At 36.2% G+C, this 26,762-nt stretch overlaps 1 protein-coding gene and 1 long non-coding RNA gene across 7 annotated transcripts in view; both read right to left on the bottom strand.

Moving 5' to 3' along the window:
* Positions 1–4,295: 4,295 nt before the first annotated feature.
* On the bottom strand, positions 4,296–9,362 carry LOC109547189 (uncharacterized). The gene is made up of 2 exons (XR_012324283.1): positions 8,604–9,362; positions 4,296–5,827 (listed from the first exon to the last, which is right to left on the bottom strand). It is a non-coding gene; the product is annotated as an uncharacterized lncRNA (long non-coding RNA).
* A 3,802-nt stretch (positions 9,363–13,164) lies between these two features.
* The window catches only part of PPP1R12A (protein phosphatase 1 regulatory subunit 12A), a 149,866-nt gene continuing 136,268 nt past the window's right edge, over positions 13,165–26,762 (bottom strand). For 5 of the 6 annotated variants that reach the window (XM_019952649.3, XM_033866298.2, XM_019952644.3 and 2 more), the window contains 3 exons: positions 21,408–21,455; positions 18,386–18,436; positions 13,165–15,617 (listed from right to left, as the gene is read on the bottom strand). In XM_019952649.3, the coding sequence (XP_019808208.2) occupies positions 15,531–15,617; positions 18,386–18,436; positions 21,408–21,455 (186 nt within the window). In that variant the 3' untranslated portion in view covers positions 13,165–15,530. Of the gene's footprint in view, positions 15,618–18,385; positions 18,437–19,181; positions 19,213–21,407; positions 21,456–26,762 lie in introns of all 6 variants that reach the window. The other variant, XM_073788378.1, reaches the window with a different exon arrangement.

Here is a 26,762-nt window from a genome sequence, read left to right as displayed (position 1 = left end):
ATCAGAGGACACAGTTTGGGGCTGCCAGACTAGTTGGAAATTCAGGGGGAGATTTTTGGAAATGAGAGCCATTGAGATGGGAGTTCCAAAATACGTGCACAAACTTCTTTCAAATTTTTGGATGACCTCTGATTTGCAAATACATGGTCTCAAAAAGCCTAGGAAAGAAACAGCTAGAAAATGCCGAGTAGAGATTCCAATTGTTGCCCACCATTGAAGAGACAGAGTTTGGAGTTTGAATCCTAGTCTCTTAGTCCACTTGGGCTACCATAATAAAATATCACAGGGTGGGCGGCTTATAAACAACAGAAATTTATTTCTTACAGTTCTGGAGGCTGGCAGTCCAAGATCAGCGTTCCAGCATGGTTGAGTGAGAGTTATCTTCCAGGTCATAGTCTTCTTCTGTATCCTCACATGGCAGAAGGGGGTAGGGAGCTCTGTGGGATCTCTTTTATAAAAGCACTAATTGCATTCATGAGAGCTCTATCCTCATGACCTAATCACCTTTCCAAGACCCCACTTCCTAATACCATAACATTGGGTATTAGGATTTCAACATGTGAATTTGACGGGGACAGAAACATTCAGACCATAGCACCTACCAAGTCCAAGGGGCTTGGTACACACTTTAAGCTTTTAATCGAAACTCAAGAAGGGCATAACTTTGAAGTAAAGACTATTTCCTAGAACTAAAGATTTGTTCTAAGACTAAGAGTAAAATTGAAATAGGTCTGTCCTGTAAATATAAAAAGTGAACTTATACAAGATCAAAGTCATTAGCTGGTAACTTAGCTGCTTGCTAGAATGGAAATCAGAGCTTTTCAGAGGAAGATGAACTCATGTATTATCTACAATGTCTAGAATAAAAAATATTAAACATATAAAGACACAGGAAAACCATGACCCAAGATCAAGAGAAAAAGCAGTCAACAGAAACAGACCCTGGGATGACCCCTATGTTAGAATTAGCAGACAAGGACTTTAAAGCAGTTATTATATTTTCAAAGACAACAGAAAAAATAGTTATAGCAAGTGAAGAGATAGAAGAATTTCAGGAGAAAAATAAAATCTATTTTAAAAGAACTAAAATGAAATTCTAGAACTGAAAAGTACAATATCTAAAATGAAGAATTCTCTGGATGGGCATGACACCAGATTGAAGATGGCAAAAGGGTCAGTGAATTGGCAGAAAGATCAACAGAAAAATATCCAGTCTGAAGAGCAAAGAGGAAAAAGATGAAGAAAAATGAACAACTTAGTAAGTTGTTAGACAACATCAAGCAACCTAACATGCATGCAACTGGAATCCAAAAAGAGAAGAGAAAAATAATATAATGGTAAAGAAAAATTATTTGAAAAAATAATAGCTGACAATTTCCCAAATTTAATGAAAGTATCAACTTACAGTTCGAAAAATTTCAGTAAACTCCTTGTAGCAAAAGTACAAAGAAAATCATACTTGTGCACTACCAAACTTCTGAAAACCAAAAATAAAGAAAAAGTCTTAAAACAACCAGAGGAAAAAAATGTATTACATACAGGGAAAAAATGAAAAAAATTATGGTTATATTCTCATTAAAAACAATGGAGGCCAGAGGACAATTGTGTGACAACTTTAAAGAGCTGAAAGAAAGAAAGAAAAAAAAAAAAGTCAACTAAGAATTCTATATCCAGAGAAAAATATCTCCAAAAATTAAAAACAAAAAATAAAATGATAGCTGAGAGAATTTATCACCAGCAGGCCTTCACTGCAAGGAATAAAAAAGATGTTCCTCAAGTTGAAAGTAAATGACATGATATGACATGTCTAGAGTTTGTCCAGTGCTTTGAAATGAAGAGCTGCAGAAATGGGCCTACTTAGCAGACATTTTTTTAAAAAATATTTATTTGGTTGTGCCAGGTCTAGGTTGCAACAGGTGGGCTCCTTAGTTGCAGCATGTGGGCTCCTTAGTTGTGGTAGGTAGGATCATTAGCTGTGGCTCACAGCTTCCTTAGTTGTGGCACACAAGCTCCTTAGTTATGGCATGTGAACTCTTAGTTGCAGCATGCATGTGGGATCTAGTTCCCTGACCAGGGATCAAACCCAGGCCCCCTGCCTTGGGAGTGCAGAGCCTTATCCACTGTGCCACCAGGGAGTCCCAGCAGACATTTTTTTTTTAACACCTTTATTGGAATATAATTGCATTACAATGGTGTGTTAGTTTCTGCTTTATAACAAAGTGAATCAGCTATACATATACATATATCCCCATATCTCCTCCCTCTTGTATCTCCCTCCCACCCTCCCTATCCCACCCCTCTAGGTGGTCACAAAGCACCGAGCTCATCTCCCTGTGCTATGCAGCTGCTTCCCACTAGCTATCTATTTTACATTTGGTAGTGTATATATGTCTATTGCACTCTCTCACTTCAGCCCAGCTTACCCTTCCCCCTCCCCATATCCTCAAGTCCATTCTCTACATCTGTGTCTTTATTCCTGTCCTGCCCCTAGGTTCTTCAGAACCTTTTTTTTTTTCTTAGATTCCATATATATGTGTATACGGTATTTGTTTTTCTCTTTCCTTCTGACTTACTTCACTCTGTATGACAGACTCTAGGTCCATCCACCTCACTGCAAATAACTCAATTTCGTTTCTTTTTATGGCTGAGTAATATTCCACTGTATATATGTGTCACATCTTTTTTATCCATTCATCCAATGATGGACACTTAGGTTGCTTCCATGTCCTGGCTATTGTAAATAGAGCTACAATGAACATTGTGATACATGACTCCTTTTGAATTATGGTTTTCTCAGGGTATATGCCCAGTAGTGGGATTGCTGGGTCACATGATAGTTCTATTTTTAGTTTATTAAGGAACTTCCATACTGTTCTCCATAGTGGCTGTATCAATTTACATTCCCACCAACAGTTCAAGAGGGTTCCCTCTTCTCCACACCCTCTCCAGCATTTATTGTTTGTAGATTTTTTGATGATGGCCATTCTGACTGGTGTGAGGTGATACCTCATTGTAGTTTTGATTTGCATTTCTCTAATGATTAGTGATATTGAGCATCCTTTCATGTGTTTGTTGGCAATCTGTATATCTTCTTTGGAGAAATGTCTATTTAGGTCTTCTGCCCATTTTTGGATTGGGTTGTTTTTTTGATATTGAACTGCATGAGCTCCAGCACGCATTTTTAAAATCATATGAACTAGTTGAACAAATCTCTGTTAAGACCCTGTAGAAAAGGTTTTGATTTGAAGTGACAAGATTCTGGATCTTAAAGGAAATTGGATCTTTGGAAAAATCATATTGCAAAAGGAAATACTGGAATGTTTCCACTGCTGCTTGGGCTTGAGAGTGAGGAGGTATATCATGAAGTGTCCAGTTTTATTGAAACCACATGGAAGAATTGCAGGACAAAACTGAGGAGTATTTTCCCTCCTTTCCAAAACAAGTGTGACTCAGGGAGGGCCCCTTTCTCTAAATCTTCTGCTCAGCTCGAGAATTTGTGAGCTGCAGTCTGTGCACTGAAGATGAGATTCACTAACCTGTCCCTAGCCAACTTCTGGATTTCTATTAAAAAAAAATCCTTTCATTCAAAGGAAAATAATGGACATCATGCTGCAGTTTTCAACTCCTTACATTTGTGAACAGGCTTATTTATTTCAGGTGAAAATGAACTCTGTCCTTGTTCTAAGTTCATCCCAGAGTTGAGAGCATACTAAAGCACATTATAAGCAACACATGCAGTCTAAGAATCTTATAATGATATGGTCTTAATTCTCCTCTTCCATCTTTTGTGCTATTGTCATACATTTTACTTTTACATGTTATAAACCATCAATGTATTGTTTTTATTTTTCATATAGTCAATTATTTTAACAGCTATTAAGTATAAAGAAAATGTCCTTTATATTTACCTACATTTTAAGCACTTTCTCAAATCTTAATTTCTTTGTGGAGATCCAAATTACTGTCTGATATCCTATTACTTCTGCCTCAAGAACTTCCTTTAGGACTTCCCTGGTGGCACAGTGGTTAAGAATCTGCCTGCCAATGCAGGGGACAAAGATTCAATCCCTGGTCTGGAAAGATCCCACATGCTGTGGAGAAACTAAGCCCATGTGCCACAACTACTGAGCCCACGTGCCGCAACTACTGAAGCCTGCGTGCCTAGCGCCTGTGCTCCCCAACAAGAGAAGCCATCGCAATGAGAAGCCCACCATACCGCAGCAAAGAATAGCCCCCTGCTCGCCGCAACTAGAGAAAGCCAGTGTGCAGCAATGAAGACCCAACACAGCCAAAAATAAATAAATAAATTTATTAAAAAAAAAAGAACTTCCTTTAACATTTTTCTGTAGCATAGATATGCTATTGCATTTTCCCAGTTTTTGGCTGAAAAAGCAGTTTTCCTTCATCTTTAAAAGATAGTCTTGTTGGGCATAGAATTCAGAGTCATCAGATTTTTTCTTCTCGCACTTTAAAGACATCACTCCACTGTTGTTTGGCTTGCACAGGTTTGTATATAACACTTTTTCCCCCCTTTGTCTACAAGATTTTCTCTGTAACTTTAGCCTTTCAGCAGTTTGAATATAGTGTGTCTAGTTTTTGTTTGTTTGTTTTTTAAATCCTTCTTGGCATTCTCTTGAGCTTTGTGCAACTGTGGTTTGATACATTTCAACATTTTCAGAAAATTCTTGACCACTATCTCTTCAAATATTTCTTCTGTCTCATTTTCTCTCTCCTTCTGGAATTCAAATTACACATATATTAGCCCACATGATTTTGTCCCACATCTTTTGAGTGCTGTGTTGTTTCTGGGTTTTTTGCTCTTTTTTTTTTGAGCTTGAGTTTGGATAATTTCTATTTACCTACCTATCAACAACTTCACTCTTTCTTTCCTTGGCTGTGTCAAATCTGAATGTGTCTGTAGAAGACATTCTTATAATTTGTTATCCTGATTTTTTATTCTACCATTTCATTTGACTCTTTCTTATAGCTTCTTTTTTTCCTTTTTTTTTGGCCGTGCCACGAAGTATGTGGGATCTTAGTTCCCTGACCAGGGACTGAACGTGCACCCCCTGCAGTAGAAGCATGGAGTCTTAACCACTGGACAGCCAGAGAAGTCCCTCTTCTAATTTCCTTGTCTGTTCATTCCTGTTCCTCACCTTTTCCACTGAGAGTTAACATGTTACTCACAATGATTTTACTTATTTTTTCTCATAATGATTTTAGATTTCCTATCAGATAGTTCCAATATTCATGCAACCTCTAAATCTGGTTCTGATTGCTTTGTCTCTTGACAATGGGTTTGGAAGAGCTTTTTTGCTTTTTTCTATCTTGTACTTACTGATATCTTGCTGCTCATAATGCGTAGAACAGTAGAGATTGAGATACATAGTATTTATTACTGGATATGACACCTCTTCTGCTGGCCTGTAGAGTCAATATAGTTAGGAATTGAGGTGGGTTTGTCTTTTGTTGTTGCTACATTTACCACTGGTTTTAAATTTCACTGGACTTACCTTGTGGTTAGGGTGAGAATTGGTTTACTAGAGACTTTTTCTCAATGTTCTGCTTCTACCTTAAGTCTTCTCTATTAGTTTGTTCCTCACAAGTGGTCTCTCCCTGCTCTTGCGCCTTCCCCCCACCATACACTTCTGTTGCTTGTTACCTGGTACTTGTTATTTGGTGCTTGCCGGGGGGTGGGGAGGGCAGTGAGAGGCTGGAAGAGCTTTCTGTATTCCTGCTTCAGCCTCAGGTTCAGCCAGACCCTGTCTCTCTGGTCTCAGGAATGGAGTTTTCTCAGTGATCCTGTACCTCACCCAGAGGTAGGAACCTGTAATGGACGGAAACTTCACTTTTACTTGATAAGCACTGAATAATAAACTCATTTTATAGTATAACATTATCTTCCCTCAAACAAAAATCTCCTGTTGGATTCCTTTTGTAGGGATCCATTAAAGGTGATGCTTTCTTCTTTGAGGTGAATCTGCTCCACTTCAGATTAATTTTATCTGATTATGAACCTCCCCACTCCAGTTTCAAGAGTAAAAGTAAAATCTTCCTTAGTATTTTTAAGATTGAGTGGAACCAGTAATATGCTCCCAACATAGCTAGAGATTTCTCACTCCCCACTGATAATCCTTTTCATTCTCTACTAGTACAGTCTTTGAGAATTTTTTTTTTTAACATTTAGTTCCATTTCAGCCCAGGTGATCTAGATTTGAAACCTATAGGCCTATAGGCTAGTAGTTCTCAAATTTTATCTTGCATCATAATCCCTTGAGGGCTTGTTGAAAAAGACTGCTGGGTCCTATCTTCAGTTTCTGATTCAGCAAGTCTGGAGTGGAGCCCAAAAATTTGCATTTCTAACAAATTCCCAGGTGATGCTGACACTATTGGTCTTGTGATGTTCTCATGATGATCTACTGATATAGATTAAATAAATAAATAAATAAATAAATAAATAAATAAATATATATATATATATATATATATATATATATATATATATATATGAACTGGTTAAGTCCATTTTCCTTAAAGGAGTTTAGCTATAGTAAGTAGTGACCCTGGTATATCTAGTCACTTAAGATATGCAGCAAAAATGGATGCCTATTTTTAGATATAGCTGAGTCCCTTCAGCATGCTGTGCAGTGTTTATGATGCATTGTAGGGAATGCAGGCAGCTTGGGCCTGAAATGTAAGAAGGCAGTTGTGTTGCCTTTCCTAACTTAAACTTGCAAGAGACTTATATTTTAGGACATTTGCCGCCCTATACCTGGAGTTTTAGGCTTTTTATCTCTCTAGCAAGAAGAGAAAAGGCAAAGTAAGGGGATTGGCTACCCCTTTTCTGATCAAATGTATGCGCCTGTCATCAAGGTGCTTGTTTCATATGAAAAAAAAATCCTTTTCCATTTCTATTTGACTTCCTGGTAAACTGGATTCGATTGGTCTGCATGTGTCCTTTTTCCCAGCCAGGTATATGTGGTATGATTGGACACATGGTCTTCTATTTTTAGACTATCACTGGTGTTACTCAAGGTTTGGGCTATATGATCTCCTTTTAACTATTAACATAGGATATCTACATTTTAGGTTCTCACAAGGGATTTTACTTTTGAATTCTCCATTTCCATTTAGAATATGAACACGTGATATTGCAATGCAGTAGGTCTCAAAATATGGTCCCTGGACTAGCAGTATCAGCACCATCTGTGAACTTGACAGAAATACTAATTCACTTGCCCCATCCCAGACCCTAAATACTGAATTAGAAAATAAAAGTGGGGGGCTTCCCTGGTGGCGCAGTGGTTGAGAGTCCTCCTGCCGATTCAGGGGACACGGGTTCGTGCCCCGGTCCGGGAAGATCCCACATACCACGGAGCGGCTGGGCCCATGAGCCATGGCTGCTAAGCCTGTGCGTCCGGAGCCTGCTCCGCAATGGGAGAGGCCACAACAGTGAGAGGCCCACGTACCGCAAAAAAAAAAAAAGAAAGAAAAAAAAAAGGAAATAAAAGTGGGGCTTAAACTATATTCGAATAAGCTCTCCAGGTGATTCAAGCTTGAGAAACACTGCTGTAGGGGAATGATTAAGCTAACCAGTCCTGGGACAAGAAAGATAGTGAATACTACACACTTGGATTATAGTACTTTGATCTCTCTTGCAACTATGTCATAACATTTGTGGAAGCATATCTTATATTCTAGATTTTTCTTTTGAAAGCAGAAATAAGAAACGACCATCTGAAGAGAAATACTACCCCACAAAGTAGAAACAAATGAGGACAATGTACATTAGGTATATAGACCAACTGTAAAACCCATGAGAAAATTCCTTCCTGAGAAGTGATCCAAAATGTTTATTTTGCCCAATGAACTGATGGGCTTCTTTTACATAGTAATGATGTTTGTAATAATCCATTTGTCCATTTCTAACTTGGTTGTCAAAGAGTTTTAGCAAATGTTTTACATTTAATTGAGTAAGTTTCCCCTTAGGAAACTGAGCCTAGATTTTCTAATATAATTATCCTCCCCAATTTATAATCCAATTCTTATCTCTTGTAAAAAATAATTTTACAGCTATAGAGTATGTGGCTTTATTATAAAGAGCTACAAAATATTCTTGAGAAAAGGGTATGGACAAAGATAGTAAAGCTCTTCAAGGAGCAAGTCTAGTGCACAGCATGTGGTCAATACATGTCTAAACAAGTCCCTCATCCAGCTCTCGCTGCCTCTCCGACTCTCCGACGTTCCCTCCTACTATTCTACTTCTTGCTCACTTAGCTATATAACTACAATAGCCTTACCGTTTGTCAAAACACTCAAGAACATCTGCACCTCAAGGCCTGTGTTTACGCGGCTCCCTCTGCCTGGACATGCTCTTCTCCCAAGCACCTGCACAGTTTTTGCCCTCCCCTCCTTCCAGTTTTGGCTCAAATGTTTCCTTCTCAGTGAGGCCTTCTCTGACAAGCTCTCCCTCATTCCTGAAATCTCTTATCTTGCTCTATTTTTTCCATAGTATCTGTTGTCTTCTAATATTGTGTAGCGGCTTATTTTCAATCTTCCCATTCCTTGAATGTAACCTCCACAAGGCAGGGATTTATTTTTACCTGTTTGCTTCCGGGTGTATTCCTACCCCATAGGGCAGTCTGGCTTGGAAGCGCTAACAAGAACTTGAATGACTGAGACAAAGTCTGCAGGAATCAGAATGCTTATATTTAACACGTTACAAAGCTTTCTTAAAAACCTGTCAAGACTTTTTCCTCCACAAAATGTATCACAATTATTGATTCACTCTTCCCTTTGAAAAACATCAAGTAAACATCTACTATGTGCCAGGCACTATACTAACTGCTGAGAACAAGGATGAAAAAGACTTTGTCCTTTTATGGAGCTCATAGTACAGTAAAATAGAAGAAACAGATTAAAGAGAATTTAAAACCAGAAAACCAAAGTATGTATAGGGTGTCTGGAACATAGAAAATATTAAAATTTAGCTCCCCTCCTCTCTGGTTTTTCTACTACTGGTCACAGTAAAGGAAGTAGTGGACATCAGAGGTGCAGGCTAGCATGGAGTTAGGAATGAGATGGGCAGGACTCTAAATTTCAGACCAAAAGAGTAGATGAGATTATACAACTCTTATGCAGAAGATCATTATGCAACAAGGTTAGCTGCATAACCTTGATCTGTAGGCTGATAAATGGCCCGGATGACCTCAGGATATTTTCTGGGAAGTATTATGTAAACTCTAAAAACATCCAAAATTAGGGATAATCCTGACATTCCAACAACTATGAATTTTAATGAAAACAAGAAATATGGGGTAGCGACTATCATTAAGTATTTACTAAAACACTTACTAGCCCATACTTACCAGCTGCCTCTTCTGTGGCAATTGCATTTTGTATGGCACACCTATACACTTCTTGACACATCCCCCCACTTTTGGTAACAGGAACTGGGGTCCACAGATGGATTAGATGCACACGAGTAGAGAGTCAGTGTTCCTGGAATCTGTTAGGATAGATGTGGCATGGTTACAGAGGTGTACTTTTTCCCTTTCCAATGGTTGAAGGAGGTCCTCTGAAATCCACCTCATTTCTTTCTCCCTTACTGACCCCAGAGTAAAAAAAATAGGTGTTTATGGTTAATTGGGTACATTATTCTAAAATTTTGCTTTAATATATTCTAAGAAGAAACAATCCTATTAAAAATTTTTACACATTAAAAGATTCTTTGGAAATACGTTATAAACATTTATCAAATGATCCCAGAAAAAGTAAATTACATTCTAAAGTAAATTAGTACTTTTAAAAGTCACAAATTATTAATGTAATTTCTTCAAAGTAATAATATAATAATTACATTTGTTGGGCATCAATCCACTAAGCTCAAGAACTGTTCAAGGCACTTTACATAGACATGTCATTTACCTGAAAAAACTGAGTCTGAACGGATAAATGATTTGACCAGCATCACACAATTATAAAGTAGTGTAGGTGAGATTTACATCTACATCTGACTGAATCCAAAGCTCCTTCCACCCTGTCAAGTGTTTAAAAAATCAGTACCCCATAGGTTTTGAAAAGATATACTATGGATCCCACAAAATTTTGATTCAAATTGTTTGCTAAAATGCTTTCCTCAAATTTATAAATACACTCACATACATGTCAAATTGTAAAACACTGGAGAGCACATACACACTAAGTTATATTGTCAAGTTATCTCATTTTTGTGTGGAGCTTCTTATGTCCTGTACTTGGTCTTGATTTTCTTTAGGTCAGAACATACTCACACTAGAGTATACTGCTAGAGCACATGTTTAGCATGGTTATTGTGAAAGCAACTGAAGTTAAGATGCATCTGCTCAGTAATGCTCTGATCCTAAGAATTATATAGTAACAAGTGAGAGTCATGCTGTTGTCACACATATCTTATACAGACCTATTTTATGTTTTGAGTACAGGCATCCTTCAGTATCTGTGGGGGATTGATTCCAGGACTGCCATGGATACCAAAATCTGTGGCTACTCAAGTCCCTTAAACAAACTGGCATAGTACCGTTGGCCCTCTGTATCTGTGGATGCAGAGGGCCAACTGCACTTTCTTTTGGGTTGGGGTCATATCTGTGAGTTAATATGAATACAAATTTTATCTGTTTTATATATTGGTATTCCACACATTTTCAGTGGGGGAGAAAAATTTGCTGCTAAAACCACAGCACTATCAATGTTGCCTATCTTACTTGGGAATAAGAAAGATTCTTGGGAATTGAGCTCCCATCACCAATTAAAAAAATCTATTTTTGAAGGATGCAAAGTTTCTTTTGCATGTAGGTATATGAAAATCTTTTACAAATTTATGGTCTACTGGGCATAGTTAGAATTTGCACCAGGAAATCAACTAGACGCTTGAGCATTAAAAGCATTAATCTTTTAAAAAATCCCATTACAGGGCAAAGGGTTTAGTTAATAATAAGTCCTAAGGAGAGAAAAAATTAGTGGGTGTGGGGGCAGGGATGTGGGATTAGAGAAAGAATGTGGAAGAAAAAAACCAAGAAACGCCATCCTCAAAGTGTAAAACGATCAAACTAAGTGATACAGGGGGAAAAGTCCTAGATTAGGATCTGGGGAAAAAACAATGGCAACCACCACTAAGTTTGAGTAAGAGCTCTGCTTTGTACTAGGCTTGGGATGTTGACCCAGTTAATAATACGTACATCTCAGCTTTCTCACCTGAAATTTCTCACCTTTATTCACCCAGCCTGTTGTAAGAATCAAATGAGGTATCCTATTGAAAAAGACTTGTATCAGAACAAACCTGTAAGAATAATTGAGCGTGGGGAAGGGGAGAGAAGGTAAATCCTTCTCTTTCCCACTCTCATTGTCACAGACCTGTAAGACAAAGTACAGGCCCTACAAGCTGAATATTATTCAGGACAAAATCTACTAATATTGCTCATTTCTTTACACATTTCCTCCGTTTTTTCTCTTCAGCCTTTTAAAATTAAAATATAGTTAATTTTTGTGACCTGTTTATTGGAATTTAAGCAGTGACAAGCTGTGACAGCTGGGCTCAGAAATGCTTACTTCTAATACACTTTAGAAAACTTGTAGTAAAATTTCAAATTATAGTAATAAGATAGAATTATTTATGTCACATTATAGAATTTAAAATTTCTGACTCCTGTGTTTTTAAATTTATTACGTGGTAATCTGCTCATTTTGGGGGTTTGGAACAGCAATATGACACTATGTCACTTACCTAAGAAAGCACTCTGTTGTTTCATAGCACATAGCCCCAGAGAACCTTTCTAAAAGGAAAGCCAAGAAATGTATTTAGGGACTTCCCTAGTGGTCCAGTGGTAAAGAATCCACCTTCCAATGCAGGGGACGTGGGTTGGATCCCTGGTCGGGGAACTTAGATCCCACATGCTGCAGGGCAACTAAGCCCGTGTACCACAACTATTGAGTCCGCATGCTGCAAACTACAGAGCCCACATGCCCTGGAGCCTGTGCCCCACAACTAGAGAGAAACCTACGCACCACAACGAAGAGCCCAAGCCACAACAAAAAGATCTCGCATGCCTCAACGAAGACTCCACGTGCTACAACTAAGACCTGATGTAGCCAAAAAAAAAAAAAAAAAAAGAAAGAAAGAAAGAAATGTATTTAGCTATTTAGAGATATATAATAGGAAAATAAATACTTCATTCTACACCCAGTCCTTTTTGGACAATGGCTCTCATATGTACATTACCCCTGTGGAACATGCAAATTCAGACACACAGAGACCACACACAGCGTAAAACATGGAACATCACAGAAGAGACTGCTTATCAGTCAGCTTTCATCTTTTCAACCAAAGGTTTTCTCTAGCAAGATATGGCTAATGGATTGTTAATAACTGTTAACAGAGTTTGCTCTGTTTTCTGCTTATAATGACAAAGTGAAGGACAACCTACAAGGCTGTTATTTCCTACGGGAAATACATTGCCCTAGTTTGGAGACAATTTGACCTCTGGATATTTTCTTCTTACAAAAACACTCAGTGAGTGCTGACACTGGGAGTCATGACTGTTTCAGATTAGCCAGGAAAGACTAAGTGGTAATAAACCTTTAAGCAAAAGAATAAAATAGCCTAATGGATTAGTGAATATCTACTAATCCATTATGGATTATAATTCATAATCCGTATGAATACTCTCCTAGATAATTCTATCTTTGCATTTGGTTTGAAGTATTTGCATGTGAAATTTTCTGTATGGAGGACAAAGAACAGTAATATCTATCATTCTGTGAGCATGCACAGGGAAAGTACTGGAAGTAGAAACAAGAGACACAGGCTTACTACAAGTCTTTTACCGAAGTTCCCAAATCAGAAATGCCTCTTATCTACTTACAGATGTGTAGTAGATGGGGGTTGAAACTTGGACAAATCTAGGTTGGAGAATGATCTACTATTTTACTATTTTACTATTCAATGGAATATTATCCGTATACGTATTCCCAAGCCTATGTTTGCAACTACAAAAAAGCATAGGTTTAATTTGGAAGCCACAAAATACTTAGGTAAATGAAATCTTTTGCTACAAAGCTACTATCTTGAAACTCACTTTTATCATTATTTTTTACCCACTTATTATCATAAAAAAACTAGTTCTCAGATTCTGCACACAGACAGCTTTATGTAAAATATATAAACATTTGTCCAAATTGATACACAGATTGCATAAATACGGCAATTAAGATTGCATTTACAGATGTGCATGTACAATGTTGTGCAAATTATCACAATATTACAATTTCAAAAATTATTCCAATTGGAATCCAAGTAAAGCAATTAGTGAAAAAATACCCATGCAGAATTTAAATATCTCAGAACAAAGGTTTAAACGTCTTCAGTAAAAGTTCACACATTTAAAATAGTTTTATTCATTTTATTTGTATATGTCAAAATACATTTTTTTTCCAAAATAGTGGGTTTTGCAACTAGTTTCATGCAGAAACAAGGTCTGCTCAATACTACCAATAAAATCAATATAGCACAGTAGCTGTTCAGTTTTAGATACAAAGAATAAATAACCTAAATACAAAACACTAAAATATTAGAAACATGTATTTAATCATTCTTCACAGGCATCCAAACTTCACAAATATAATCCTTAGCATGCCTAACTGTTGTGCAACCAGAACATGTTGCAGTCACTCAAACTGACCAATTATCTGTATATTTTACGTCCACATAAGACCATGGAAATTCTTTATATTCAGACCAACCATTCATACAGTTCAAATATAACCAAAAATAAAATTCCCACAACTATCCTTGTACCTTTAAAAATCAAGAATCCTGAGCTTGGTAGTAAGAGCATAACCTTATATCTTCATAAAACCAATCAAGAAAGAGAGGACTTAAAATCCTGCTTACCAAAACACCTTTTCCCAACCCCAAAGTAATCTAAAATAGGCAGTAGAACACAATGACCTTTTAAAATGAAGGGGGTACAAATTCACATTTAATATAGTATACAATACAATCAATAATACAATTAGCTACTATAAGCTTTACAATGTACAATTTATTCAAATGGCTGAACTGTTCAGTGGTTAAGGAGACAGTTATGTGCCAGAAAGATAGAGTATTTTTTGCATGGTTTAATGAAAATATAAAAGCTATTTGTCCAAATAAAAGCCATCTTCATATGTACTTGGTTTTGCTTTTTTTTAAAAAAAGGCCACTGAAATGTATAAAATGGTCTGAACATGATGGTGGTATCAAAGTCAATGCCTCTTCACATGGCAATAACAGTGCATTTAACACGAACTCACGTTAAGTCTGCAAATGATTTCATAGCATTACTTTGGCTAGCACAACAGTTATAGACAGCACTCAGATAAATACAGGTATGTGAAATGTGAAGTAATTACCTTATGGAACTTTAATTATGGTTGAATACTATCAAATGAAAACTGCAAATAAAAGTAAAAGCATTTTACAGTAGAAAACTTTTGTAAAGATAGGGCTCCACATAAACGTGTTATTTTAAAAGTCTTTATATCACATTGTTAGCAAATTTTGTTTTTAACACTATTATGGAGTAGCCTACTTTGCATTAACAGACATTTGAAATAAGAAAACAGTCAAGCATGCCATGTGGTGGTCTAAAAATCAAAACAATACACTTATTTATATATACAGCATCACTCAGTACCTGCTAAAATGAATGTGAAGATTAAAGAATCTAACATCTTATACTACAATAATAAAAAACAAACAAAACAAAAGTGACCAATGAAGGCAGAAAACAGGACTTAAAAGAATCTAATCTCAACTGACTTTAAAGCATTCATATAAGGAATAAATGCATATTGCACAAACAGTGAAAGCAAATGTTCCACCAAGCAATTCAGTTCCAGGTGGGGGACAACACAGCATTAGCCTAATATATGACAATGATCTCAGAAGAGCAAGTGTTCTTTTCTGTAAATGAGAAAGCTGTGAGACAGGAGAAGGGTCTGCCACATGAAGAGTTAGAAGGAAAAAATACAAACCCAAACTCAGATGAAAAGCAAAAAAAAAAAAAAAAAAAAAAAATTAAATATCGAAAAACTGGAAACTGTGGCACATCAAAAAATGCTGAATAACTGTCTTCTGTGAGAGCTGAGTTTTTGTTGACACAAAAGTATTTATGTACAACTAAGGCTTACTGGTTAAATATCTGAGGCATATCTGGCCTTGAACACTTTCCTTATATGCTGGAGCTGTAAACAAGTTTTCTCAGTCATAAAAAAAAAATCTTCTCAGCAGCTGCATTAACATGAAACAATGGTCTTGATACAAGGAAAAAAAAAAAAAAAAGAAAAACACCAGAAAATTAAACAAAACAAAACTCCTAGATAAGAGGGCATTTGGCAGGATATCCAAAAATGACAGTCTCCAAGGATTCTTCCCAGGCTTCCAGTGACTGTCAATTATGGTCCACTGGGTTACTAATATGTGCAATTCCAATTACTTGCTGCTTTTTCTTTTTTTATTTGGAAAGTTTGCTTATAACTCTGATCAAGGCCCCATTTTCATCCTTTAGCCTCTGGTTGTCTGCTTTTAAGTCTGGTAACATCTATGAGAGGAAAAACAGAAGAGAAAGTTTTAATTCAATAAAAAGATAAAATATGATTCTTAATAAATGTTATATTTTTACCACAAGACACATGAACAAGCTTTGTCAGTTATATATATTTCTAGTGACTAAAACATGTATCAGGAAGAACCCCCCCCATTTGTGAAGCTAATTAGTTTAATAAATGATGAAATGAAAGGTTTATTCTCCCAAAGTTATCAATTGAAATGTACCAGATCACTTGACATTATGAGTCACGAGCACACCGTATTAGAGCAGCCAAGGAAAGGAAGCCTATTTTTGTTAGGATAGGCTCTTAAAGGGAATTCCTTTAAGAGTTCCTGTCAGCCTAAATTAAGGCCTTTTGCTTTATTTATGTCAGACCTCAAACCATACTGTTATTCCACAAGAAAACCAGCTTATTTAGGGAAGTTTTGAGGGAATTAGACTTGTTCTAAATTATTAAAATTCCTTAAATGATTTACCTTGTACTAAGTTTAAGTGCCTAGTACAATGTCTGATCCAAGATAAGTGCTCAATTAAATGGTAACAAAGCAATTATTACTATCATTAGAATAGTATAAAATAATTTATAAGCCAAAGTAGTAAGTCTGAATTTATAAAAATATTCAAGCATAGAAAAATATAAGTAGTATTTGGAGTAAATAGAAAAACACACCCTTACATCCTGAAAACAAAACTATTTTTTGTTTTACAGACAAACTGAAGGAGGGGGTGGAATTATTATAAGTTAATTGGATTTTCTACTAAGAATGATTTAAATCACATGTGCTCTGCCAGATTTGCTTGGAAATGGAATAGCTTATATTTTAGACATTAAAATATACTTTCCAAGATATTTAGGTCTCTTTCCTCAGCTTTCAAAATGTACTAGGTTATCAAATTAGATAAAAGTAAAACTACTTGCAAAATTACCTTAAGCAAAATCTTTATGAAGAGTTTAATATTATGTGGAACCAATCAATTCTTACCTGTGCTCAGAATGCAGGGATATAAAATACAGTAATCTGAAGTTTATTAGGATAACTAGTAAGTTTATTAGGATACCGCTGTTAACAGAGAACTACGTGAATATTAACGAAGATGGTTCTGACTGAAAATGACATTATTTTGAAAAGCAGATATTTCATGTTTAATCTTCGGCTTCAACATATATTAATTACATGTAAAATACATGTTCCATTTTCTTTCTAGTAAAGAGTTTTAAACAGCCATATTTTTAAGTGCTAAAATATTCGTAGAGCCAAAATGTGCATTAGCTTTGCAAAAGTGCAGACAAGTCTTTTATCTAAATGCCTCGATCATTCCCTCAGTTTACTGCAGTTTATCAGTCACAATACACAATTAGTGACACTTTCTAACATTCTGAGAAGCCATGCATAATTAAACAGTTATATGATAAGCTCCAGACACAATGGCATTAATTTGTAAAAGTGAGCTCAAGACACGCTTACTAATACAAAAACACCTGCCTGGCTCTACTAAGAAGAAATGATGAAACTATAAATTATAGATTCACAGACTGCAGTTGCCTACAGAACCCTGAGCGCTTGGCTACCACTCTTGTCAAGGCCCTATTCTCAGTCAGCAGTCGCTCATTTAATTCTCTCAGAGTTTGAATTTGCTTTATTTGGTGCAGATTCTGCAGGAATCAGAACATAAAGAAATAGAAAATAAAAAATAAGAAAGTGGAAAAGAGTACAATGAAAACATAAAGAATCACAGATAACAAATGTAAGAAGAAAAAAATTAAGAGTCTTAAAAGAATATTCCATGAAATTTGCAAAAGTAAACAGTGTAGTTCTAAAATTCCTTATCAAACAAAATACACAGGCAAACAAAATCCAAAAACATTTTCTCCAAAGCCATTCAATAATGTTTTAATAAGAAACTAAATAATTCAATAGAAAAACATTTAAATCTTGAAATTCTAATTCTATGGGCATAATTTCCTATGCATTAGTCCATTAATTCATAATGTGATAGATATTTTATGCAAGACAATGTAGTAAGAGGTAATCAATTAACTATGTCATTCTTTTTTTTTCCTGAGAAGACTGTACCTTCCAATATTCAAAATGAACTTATTTTCACAGGTGATGCAGAGTTTGATAAACTGTACCTCTGACTGTCCACTACTCTAATGTCCTTTATTTTTATTTATTTATTATTTTATTATTATTATTTTTTTTCGCGGTACGTGAGCCTCTCACTGTTGTGGCCTCTCCCGTTGCGGAGCACAGGCTCCAGAAGCGCAGGCTCATCAGCGCAGGCTCACGGGCCTAGCCGCTCTGCGGCATATGGGATCTTCCCGGACCGGGGCACGAACCTGTGTCCCCTGCATCGGCAGGCGGACTCTCAACCACTGCGCCACCAGGGAAGCCCCTAATGTCCTTTATTTTCAAAAGAGAACATTTCTATAGTGATCCCTCCTCACCAGTTATTCTCCAAGGAACAGAGTATTTAAACTGCAACAAATAAATGATAAATCCCAAATCTTATAGTCATTATTGTCCAATTTATTCTATACCTGAACATCAAAAGTGCCATGAAAACTGATTAACAAAAAGATTTGGGTTTTAAATACTTTTCTAGCTCACCTAAAACCTGGATTTAGGAAGAAAGAAAAGCACAAGATATAGATAACTCACAAACTGTATAAGCAGCTTTAAGAACAATTAATGTAAACATAGTATCTGTAATGGTACTGTAAAATTTGAGTTTATACTGCAGCATGATTTACTTACTTTGAGCTCTTCTTCCATTTCAGATATTCTTCTTTCTAGAGCTCTTCGTTCCTAGGTGAATTTAAGGTACTAATGTTAACGATATAAGTATTATATTCTTAAATTTTCTTCTAAATTGTGAAATAGTGACACTTTAGAATAAAAAATTAAATCAGGAGCAGTGTAGAAAAAGATGCGATGCCAGTGATGTGTAAAGAGCTTTCCAAAATTTGAGAGAAATAAATATGAGGATCATTATTTTGTTACTTCCTGTAAGCTCTTTCTTTAAAGCTTTGACTTTCTGGTAAGATGCTACATAACACGTTTAAACTGTTTTTAGTTCACATAAAACTTAGGTTAGGGATAGAGTAAACCAATACTCAAGACTGAGGATTGAATAGAAAAGAAAAAAAAAAAAGAAACTCACACAAAGATGCAATTACTCTATAGTGATAAAAAGCAGAAAAGCAAGAAGCAAACGTGCCTAAAATATCTGTACTTTAAATTTCAAAAGGATCTAAGAAATGTTCATCTCCTCCACCCACGATGTTAACTAGTCATTATTTGTCCAATTGACTTTATAGCTTTGTATTTAGTTTGATACTCTACATAGCATTAATGCAGTGAATCTAATGAAGAAGCAACTGTAGCATTTATTTTAAACTACCTTGTTTCAAAGAGTGATAGGCAAAGGCAACATACAGTATATTACTGCAGTGTACAGTTTTATTCTCCCTTAAATAATAAGCATTCTAAGGTGTTATGCAAAAAGCAAGCAGCAGTAATTAATGTGCTTAAAACTTTGGTTAGGTCATACCGCCCAGAAGATACTGACTCTTGCCGGTCACCTTTCAGATACAAACCATTTAAATTTAGTTTAATCACACTGAAACTATTTCTAAGACATTCTTTCCCAGATTAATAATTAATGTTGATATTTAGTAAAGCAGTACATTTACTGTAAATGTTAACGTTTTTAGAGTATGTGATTTTAAAAAATAGATGAAATCCTACCCATAGTCTTATAAGTACTGTGTTATTCTACTATTAGCATGTTTAAACATTATTACACAGACAAAAATGTTACTTTTGATAAACAGACCTTTCTCCTATTTAACAATACATCCATGACACATTCATAAAACCACTGCACTTCTCAAAATATTAGGACATATAATATTATATTTGATCCTCATAACTTTGTGAAATATCAGCAACAGCATTATTTCCTCCAACTGACAGGTAACAACCCCATCATTCTCAATTTTATTATGTGCCTTCAAGATTTTAACTATGTAGTGGTAAAGCAAGACAAGAGCATTATACTGAACTGCCTCACTGCCAAACTGACAACTGTAAAGTTGCAGGAAATTTCTTATATTTAACAAATAAACTTATTACCATTTAAAAATATGGTTAAGAGAAAAAAAATGCATATAAAGTGCTTAATTCAGTGCCTGCCTGGTATGTAAAAGAGTGCTGAATAAAAGTTGGCAGTTATTATTAATACTAGGATTACCAATGTCTGTTAAACTGAAAGTAGATTAGCTACTTCATAATTTATCTGCATTTGACAGGCAGAAAGAGGAGGTCAGGTGAGAATGTCAGAATATGAACATGTATATATTGTAGGTGTATAAGCCTAGATGAAAAAAAAAAGATAAACATTAAACTGTCACTTATCTCTACATGATAGGGAGATTTTATTTTCATCTTTTTTTAAAATTTTTGTAATAAATACATTACTTTCACAAAAATAAAATATTCTTAAAAATGTGACTATCTCAAAAATAAATAATATTTTGATTAAGTATATGGTTATCTATGTCTTTCATCTCAACTATTAGTATGGATAAAAGAGAACTGAAAACATTTCTTTACTGTTTCACATATCTTGGATGTAAAATTCAGTAAGTTATACTGTGGTATAATAATCAACATTAAATTTAATAAAATAAGTGATTCCAAATTTTTAGCAATTATAAGTTAGATCAATAGTTTTTTAAATGGCCCAGAAGAACGATTTTTAAAACCTCATGAAATCATAATAAAACTAGGAGTTATTATACGTTACAATTTAGTAAATGACATAGACATTAACTGTTATGTTTATATATTTGGTATTTTTATCATTTCTCTCCTTTTTGGGGTCAACAAGGTAAATTTTTAAAATGGAATGGAAGAAAATATTCTCATATCAAGTGCTCTTGACTATTTATTCTTCGATCTAGAGATCAGAGCTCCACAGTATGTAATTTCTTCTCTGGCTGAAACCTTGAAAATCTAGCCACTGCTCAGCTGTACTACAGGTACTCTTTGAGTTAATTTTTCCATTAACTTTTGATCATTTATAGATCTTCAACTGCTCAGACTAAACTTGTGGAGTTTTTCTTATGCCCACTGCCAAATCCCTGGGCAATAATAATAATAAAAGGAGAAAAATACAAGTGAATATATCACGGCCAGATAAAAAATTGCAGAAAGACATAAAATGGTAAAAGGATTTTCTTGTAATCTTTTTTTTGTTTGTTTTAGAAGAGCCTACTTAAGTTAAATATTTAAACTGAAAATTAAATAAAATATTGCTAAATTAACTTTAAAAAGAATTTGAAAATTTGGTCCCCAGATCTTTAAAAACTTTAAGAATGGAAGTATTTTAATTTTGTAAAGAATTAAACTAAATGTATAGATGATTAAAGTGTTTTAAGTATATCACCACAGAAAATCAAAGAGAGATAAATGGCATTTTAAAAATATCAGATTCACTATCACAATGTGTATATTTCATAATTAAGGCAAGATTTTTTTGTACATTAAAAGAATAACATGGTAAATTAAATTTAACAAGGTAATTTCACCCCATAAGACTCTATAAAGAAGATAAGCTAGAAAACATTCATAATCAAATTATTGAATATTAATTTAAACTAATTAAAACTACCATCTATAAAAACAAAACTAAAGAAAACCAAAAAACCTACCATTGCTTATATAAAAAACAAAGGGGGAAATTGATTACTTATTCAGTAAGATGGACACTTACCCTTTTTTCCATTTCCAGTAGTGACCTATCAGCAAATCTTTCTTGTCTCTGCAAGGAAGTAAGAAATATAAAAGAGATGTAACTGCAATAAAGATGGGGAAAGGGAGAGGACCACAGTAACTCTCCTCTACTGGTATTCAAAGAAATCACACTATTCAGGAGTAATACACAGGTGTAAGCAAAGAACAGAGAAAACAGGATTTCTACTGAAATAATAAAGAGTTAGAGGAATGCTTAGGAATACAATGGTCTCCACAGTTCTCATCGTTTATGTATCGGTTTTCCTCGGGTCTTTACAGCTGAGCTGAGAGTAAGGATGGGTGAGTACTATGGAGCAAAGCCAAATATATCCTAGTTTTCCCTCCGATGTTCAAGCTCTCTCTTTTCCTACACCAGGAAGAGTGGGTAACCTTAGTGCTCAGAGTCCACGACCTTGACTGAAATGTACTTTGGACCAGGTTGTGTGACTGTATTCATGCAGTCAGACTAGTAAACTGGCCTTTTGGTCCTCTTTCACAGCTACCTTAGTTTTGCTCACTCCTTCTCTAGAGTTTTTTTCCCCAATCATCCATGTTCCAAAATTGGTAAGAAGGTTCATATCCACTGTCACTTATAAGAAATCCTAGCCATATAACTTTTCTTCTGGTAAGGTCAGGTCTCATTTGTTTCTGCTTCTTGTACTATACAATCAACTAAAGTTGATAAACACTGAGATCTGGGGGATGAAAAGGGCCCTTGGGGTTTTAAGCCACATGCTGCACTCAATACCAGAGAGCTGTGCATATATGGGTATTGAGCACAGGACCAGTTAAAAAACAAGTGCTTAGTTCTCATTTACATTGACCTCTGTTCATACATCTCCCTTGGGATTCCTGGTCTATTTGCTGAAAATGAATTCATCAAAAGGCTCATTCCCTAGAAGCCAATCTGCTGAATAACCAATTTAAAAAATTTACCAAACATGGTTTTTGACAACTACTTAATAAGAATGCTCTGCTATGATCATTAACCACAAAATATACTTTAAAAAACTCTCTCTACATACACATATATGGTTCATCACTGATTAAGCACAACTTCACTGTTTACTTTGGTGATTTAAAAGACATTTCTTGGGACTTCCCTGGTGGCACAGTGGTTAAGAATCTGCCTGCCAATGCAGGGGACACGGGTTCAAGCCCTGGTCTGGGAAAGTACCACGTACCGTGCAGCAACTAAGCCCAAGTGCCACAACTACTGAAGCCCTCACGCCTAGAGCCTGTGCTCCACAACAAGAGAAGCCACCGTAATGAGAAGCCCGCGCACTGCAATGAAGAGTAGCCCCCCGCTTGCCACAACCAGAGAAAGCCTGTACACAGCAACAAAGACCCAAAGCAGCCAAATAAATAAATAAATTTATTAAAAAATAAATAATTAATTAAATAAAAACCATTTCTTTAGGGGACTTCCCTGGTGGCGCAGAGGTTAAGAATCCACCTGCCAATTCAGGGGACATGGGTTCGATCCCTGGTCTGGGAAGATCTCACATGCCGCGGAGCAACTAAGCCCGTGCACCACAACTACTGAAGCCCGTGCACCTAGAGCCCATGCTCTGCAACAAGAGAAGCCAACACAATGAGAAACCCGTGCACCACAACGAAGAGTATCCTCCGCAACTAGAGAAAGCCCATGTGCAGCAACGAAGACTCAACTCAGCCAAAAATAAATAAATAAATAAAATAAATAAACAAAACAAACCAAACATTTCTTTATATAATTTTCTCTTCTGTCAACCCTTTCAACATTCATATTTTTGTATCATCAGGGCTTGTAAACCAAGTTACTTTTTGACCCTTTTTTGCACAATTTCTTTTTTAACGTTATAGTATATAAATAAAGATCTAAATCATGGCCATCTAACTTGTTTAATTTATTTTAATTTTTTTTTCCCCACACTGCACAGGTTGCAGGATCTTAGTTCCCCAACCAGGAATTGAACCCATGGCCTCAGCAATGAAAGCATGGAGCCCTAACCACTGGACTGCCAGGGAATTCCTAATCTGCTGTTTTAAATGATTTTGTTTTTTGTGCTTACTCTTCCTGGAAAAATAGAAGTTAATGTATTCCCATTGCTTACTGTTAGAAATCAAATTCAGAATTTCAAATAAGATGAGACTTTCAGGGATTTCCCTGATGGTACAGTGGTTAAGAATCCACCTGCAAGGCAGGGGACACAGGTTCGAGCCCTAGTCTGGGAAGATCCCACATGCTGCGGAGCAACTAAGCCTATGTACCACAACTACTGAGCCTGCATGCCACAGCTACTGAAGCCCACGACCTAGAGCCCGCGCTCTGCAACGAGAAGCCACCGCGATGAGAAGCCCGTGCACTGCAGCGAAGAGCAGCTCCCACTCACCGCAACTAGAGAAAGCCTGTGAGCAGCAACGAAGATCCAACACAGCCAAAAATAAATAAATTTTTAAAAAGATGAGACTTTCAGCTAATTCTGATATACTTTTGATGTTTTTATTTTATTTTTAATTAATTTTATTTACTGTTTTTATTTTTGGCTGCATTGGGTCTTCAGTGCTGCTTGCGGGCTTTCTCTAGTTGAGGCGAGCAAGGACTACTCTTCGTTGTGGTGCGTGGGCTTCTCATCGCGGTGGCTTCTCTTGTTGCGGATCACGGGCTCTAGGTGGGCATGCAGGCTCAGTAGTTGTGGCTCACGGGCTTCGCTGTTCTGCAGCATGTGGGATCTTCCCGGACCAGGGCTCAAACCTGTGTCCTCTGCATTGGCAGGTGGATTCTTAACCACTGCGACACCAAGGAAGCCCAACTTTAGTTAAGATTTTTGGTAAATATTCTAGTTAAAGCTGTTAAAATAACAATTGGTAAACCTGGTGAATTGACATTTGACAAAATCATTATTCATCAACTGGTTTCTGGTAAATTAACCTATTTCCCTCCCTTGGAGACTGTACAGGGAGTAGGGTGGCTGGGTTAAGGCAGGATTCAAGGATTCTAGAGTCCTTGGCTAAATACTATCACACAGACCTGAACTTCAACTTTAATTCTTTTGGCTGTGCTGCGCCTTTTGCACGATCTTAGTGGATCTTAGTTCCCCAACCAGGGATTGAATCTGGGCCCACGGCAGTGAAAGCACGGAGGCCTAACAACTGGACCACCAGGGAATTCCCAAGATTAATTCCTAACAGGATGATCATTCCCTTGGAAAAATTCCACGTGACTATCAAAATTGCCACTACTATGTATATTCATGAACAGTTACAAAAGAAATGTTAAAAAAAACCCCCAAAACATCAGGTGGAAAGATTCACAGTAGATTCACAGAGATTAAATGCTCAGGATAAGTAACTCTAAAATTGAACAGAAAGTTTAATGTCCTATCAGTTTTACTTTTACATACATCCCTAAATTTTTCAAATGACATTTACATAGTGTAAGATACTAACTTTGAATATTTACTCAATATCTCATACTCTAATTACCCCTCCTATTATTAATTCAGTATACTGGGCATGATACTTAGAATGCCTGCTAAGGCAGAAGCTGTCATACTCTTTAATGCAGTGACTTATTTCTCTGGTGACAGTCAATGGGATCAGAAATTGGTACCTGACCCAAAGGAAGCTTGCAATAGTTGTCCAGTGTCCTATGAAATGGTCACTAATAGGTCCATGGGCACTAACAGGACTGCTTCACGTTGATGATAACTGGCTAATTCTATCAGTTCCCCTCTCTTCTAGAGTTTGAATGAGAAACAAATAGGAAGAATTAGATGACAAGAGAGTAGGTAGAAAAGCAGAGAAACATAGAGATGGCAGTAAGCAGTGGAAACACAGATTAGCTGAATCACCATAAGACAGAATACTACAGTAGGGAGCAGTGGACACTTTTATTTAGAAAATATTATGACCAAATCTCTAGAGCTGAAACTATTTTCAGGGAACTAGTTATAATATTTTGCAGCGGCTCACTAAGCTACTAATGCAACCGGAAGAATGACGACGTTCCAGTTTACCATGAAGCCTAAGTGTAAGACGGCAAGTTTAAACTTGTGTGACAGTCCAAGTTTTTATGACACCTCACTATGAAACGTGTTCTTGTTCTGTACTTCACTGTGTATCTTCATAGTAAACCCTCATTACCTGATGGAATCTGAGTCTTCATAGCCTCACAAGGTTAGCATGATACCTGCAAATTTAGCACAGTCTCCACTGTACATAGACAATTGCTTCACAATGTAATAGTGGTTAACAACAAAAAAGGACCTGGTAATAAGTGTAAGTTCAACATAGAGAAGTAATTTTAAAAATTATGAGAAAGATGAGTATAAAAGAATGGTCACAGAAAGTATGCAGTCTCATTTACAGAACTGAGGACGCCATTTTAGATCAGTGTTTTCAAACTGGATTCTAAAAGTTTAGTGCAGAAATGTGTTTATGCTAGAAAGTCTTATGTTAAAATTAAACGAGTTTGTTTCCTTAAAAATTACAGGACTCGGGCTTCCCTGGTGGCGCAGTGGTTGAGAGTCCGCCTGCCAATGCAGGGGACACGGGTTCGTGCCCCGGTCCGGGAAGATCCCACATCCCACATGCTGTGGAGCGGCTGGGCCCGTGAGCCATGGCCACTGAGCCTGTGCATCCAGAGCCTGTGCTCCGCAACGGAAGAGGCCACAACAGTGAGAGGCCCGTGTACCGCAAAAAAAAAAAAAAAAAAAAAAAATTACAGGACTCGTTAGAGCCTTTAACATATAAATAAACCCTGTAAAATCTCCAAGATATAGAACATATAGTATTTCTCAGTTTCTTGGATCACAAAGCTCTTTCCTCTTCTTTTTTTTGTTTTGAAGGGGGGCAAGAGAAGGAAGAGGGAATGTGCCAGAACTATCTCCCAGAACTAGTGTTTTATGAAAAAAGAGCTTGGGAAACAATTCTTAGATCATACACATCCTAGATCATATGTACAAGGCTGTGAGTTCTGCTTGGCTGTCCTAGTTTTCTTGTCTAAAATTATCTCTACTAGGTTGTTGCACAGAAGGAAGGTAAAAGGAGTTATGACTAAAATTATCTTCTTCCAGAATTATTATGTCAAATTATTAAACAAATTATTATGTCAAATTATTAAAAAGGTATTTTTATTAAACAGGAAACATTCATAATGAATAAAAATTATTATACAAAATTTTATGGCTTTAAGAAGATTCCGTATAGATAGATGCTTTGCCTTGCTACATTTGGTATGTTGGAAATAAGCATTTAAAATCCTTCATGTACCACAACATAGGTATTAAAAGGCTTAAAAATACTTTGACTTTCTACCGTAAGGTTATATACGTTCATATTTTAAATTCAC

Source organism: Tursiops truncatus, chromosome 11, assembly GCF_011762595.2.
Source record: "Tursiops truncatus isolate mTurTru1 chromosome 11, mTurTru1.mat.Y, whole genome shotgun sequence".
In the NCBI taxonomy this organism is placed as follows: domain Eukaryota; kingdom Metazoa; phylum Chordata; class Mammalia; order Artiodactyla; family Delphinidae; genus Tursiops; species Tursiops truncatus.
The sequence above is the reverse complement of the archived record's forward strand: the minus strand, read 5'-3'. Positions and strand labels throughout refer to the sequence as shown.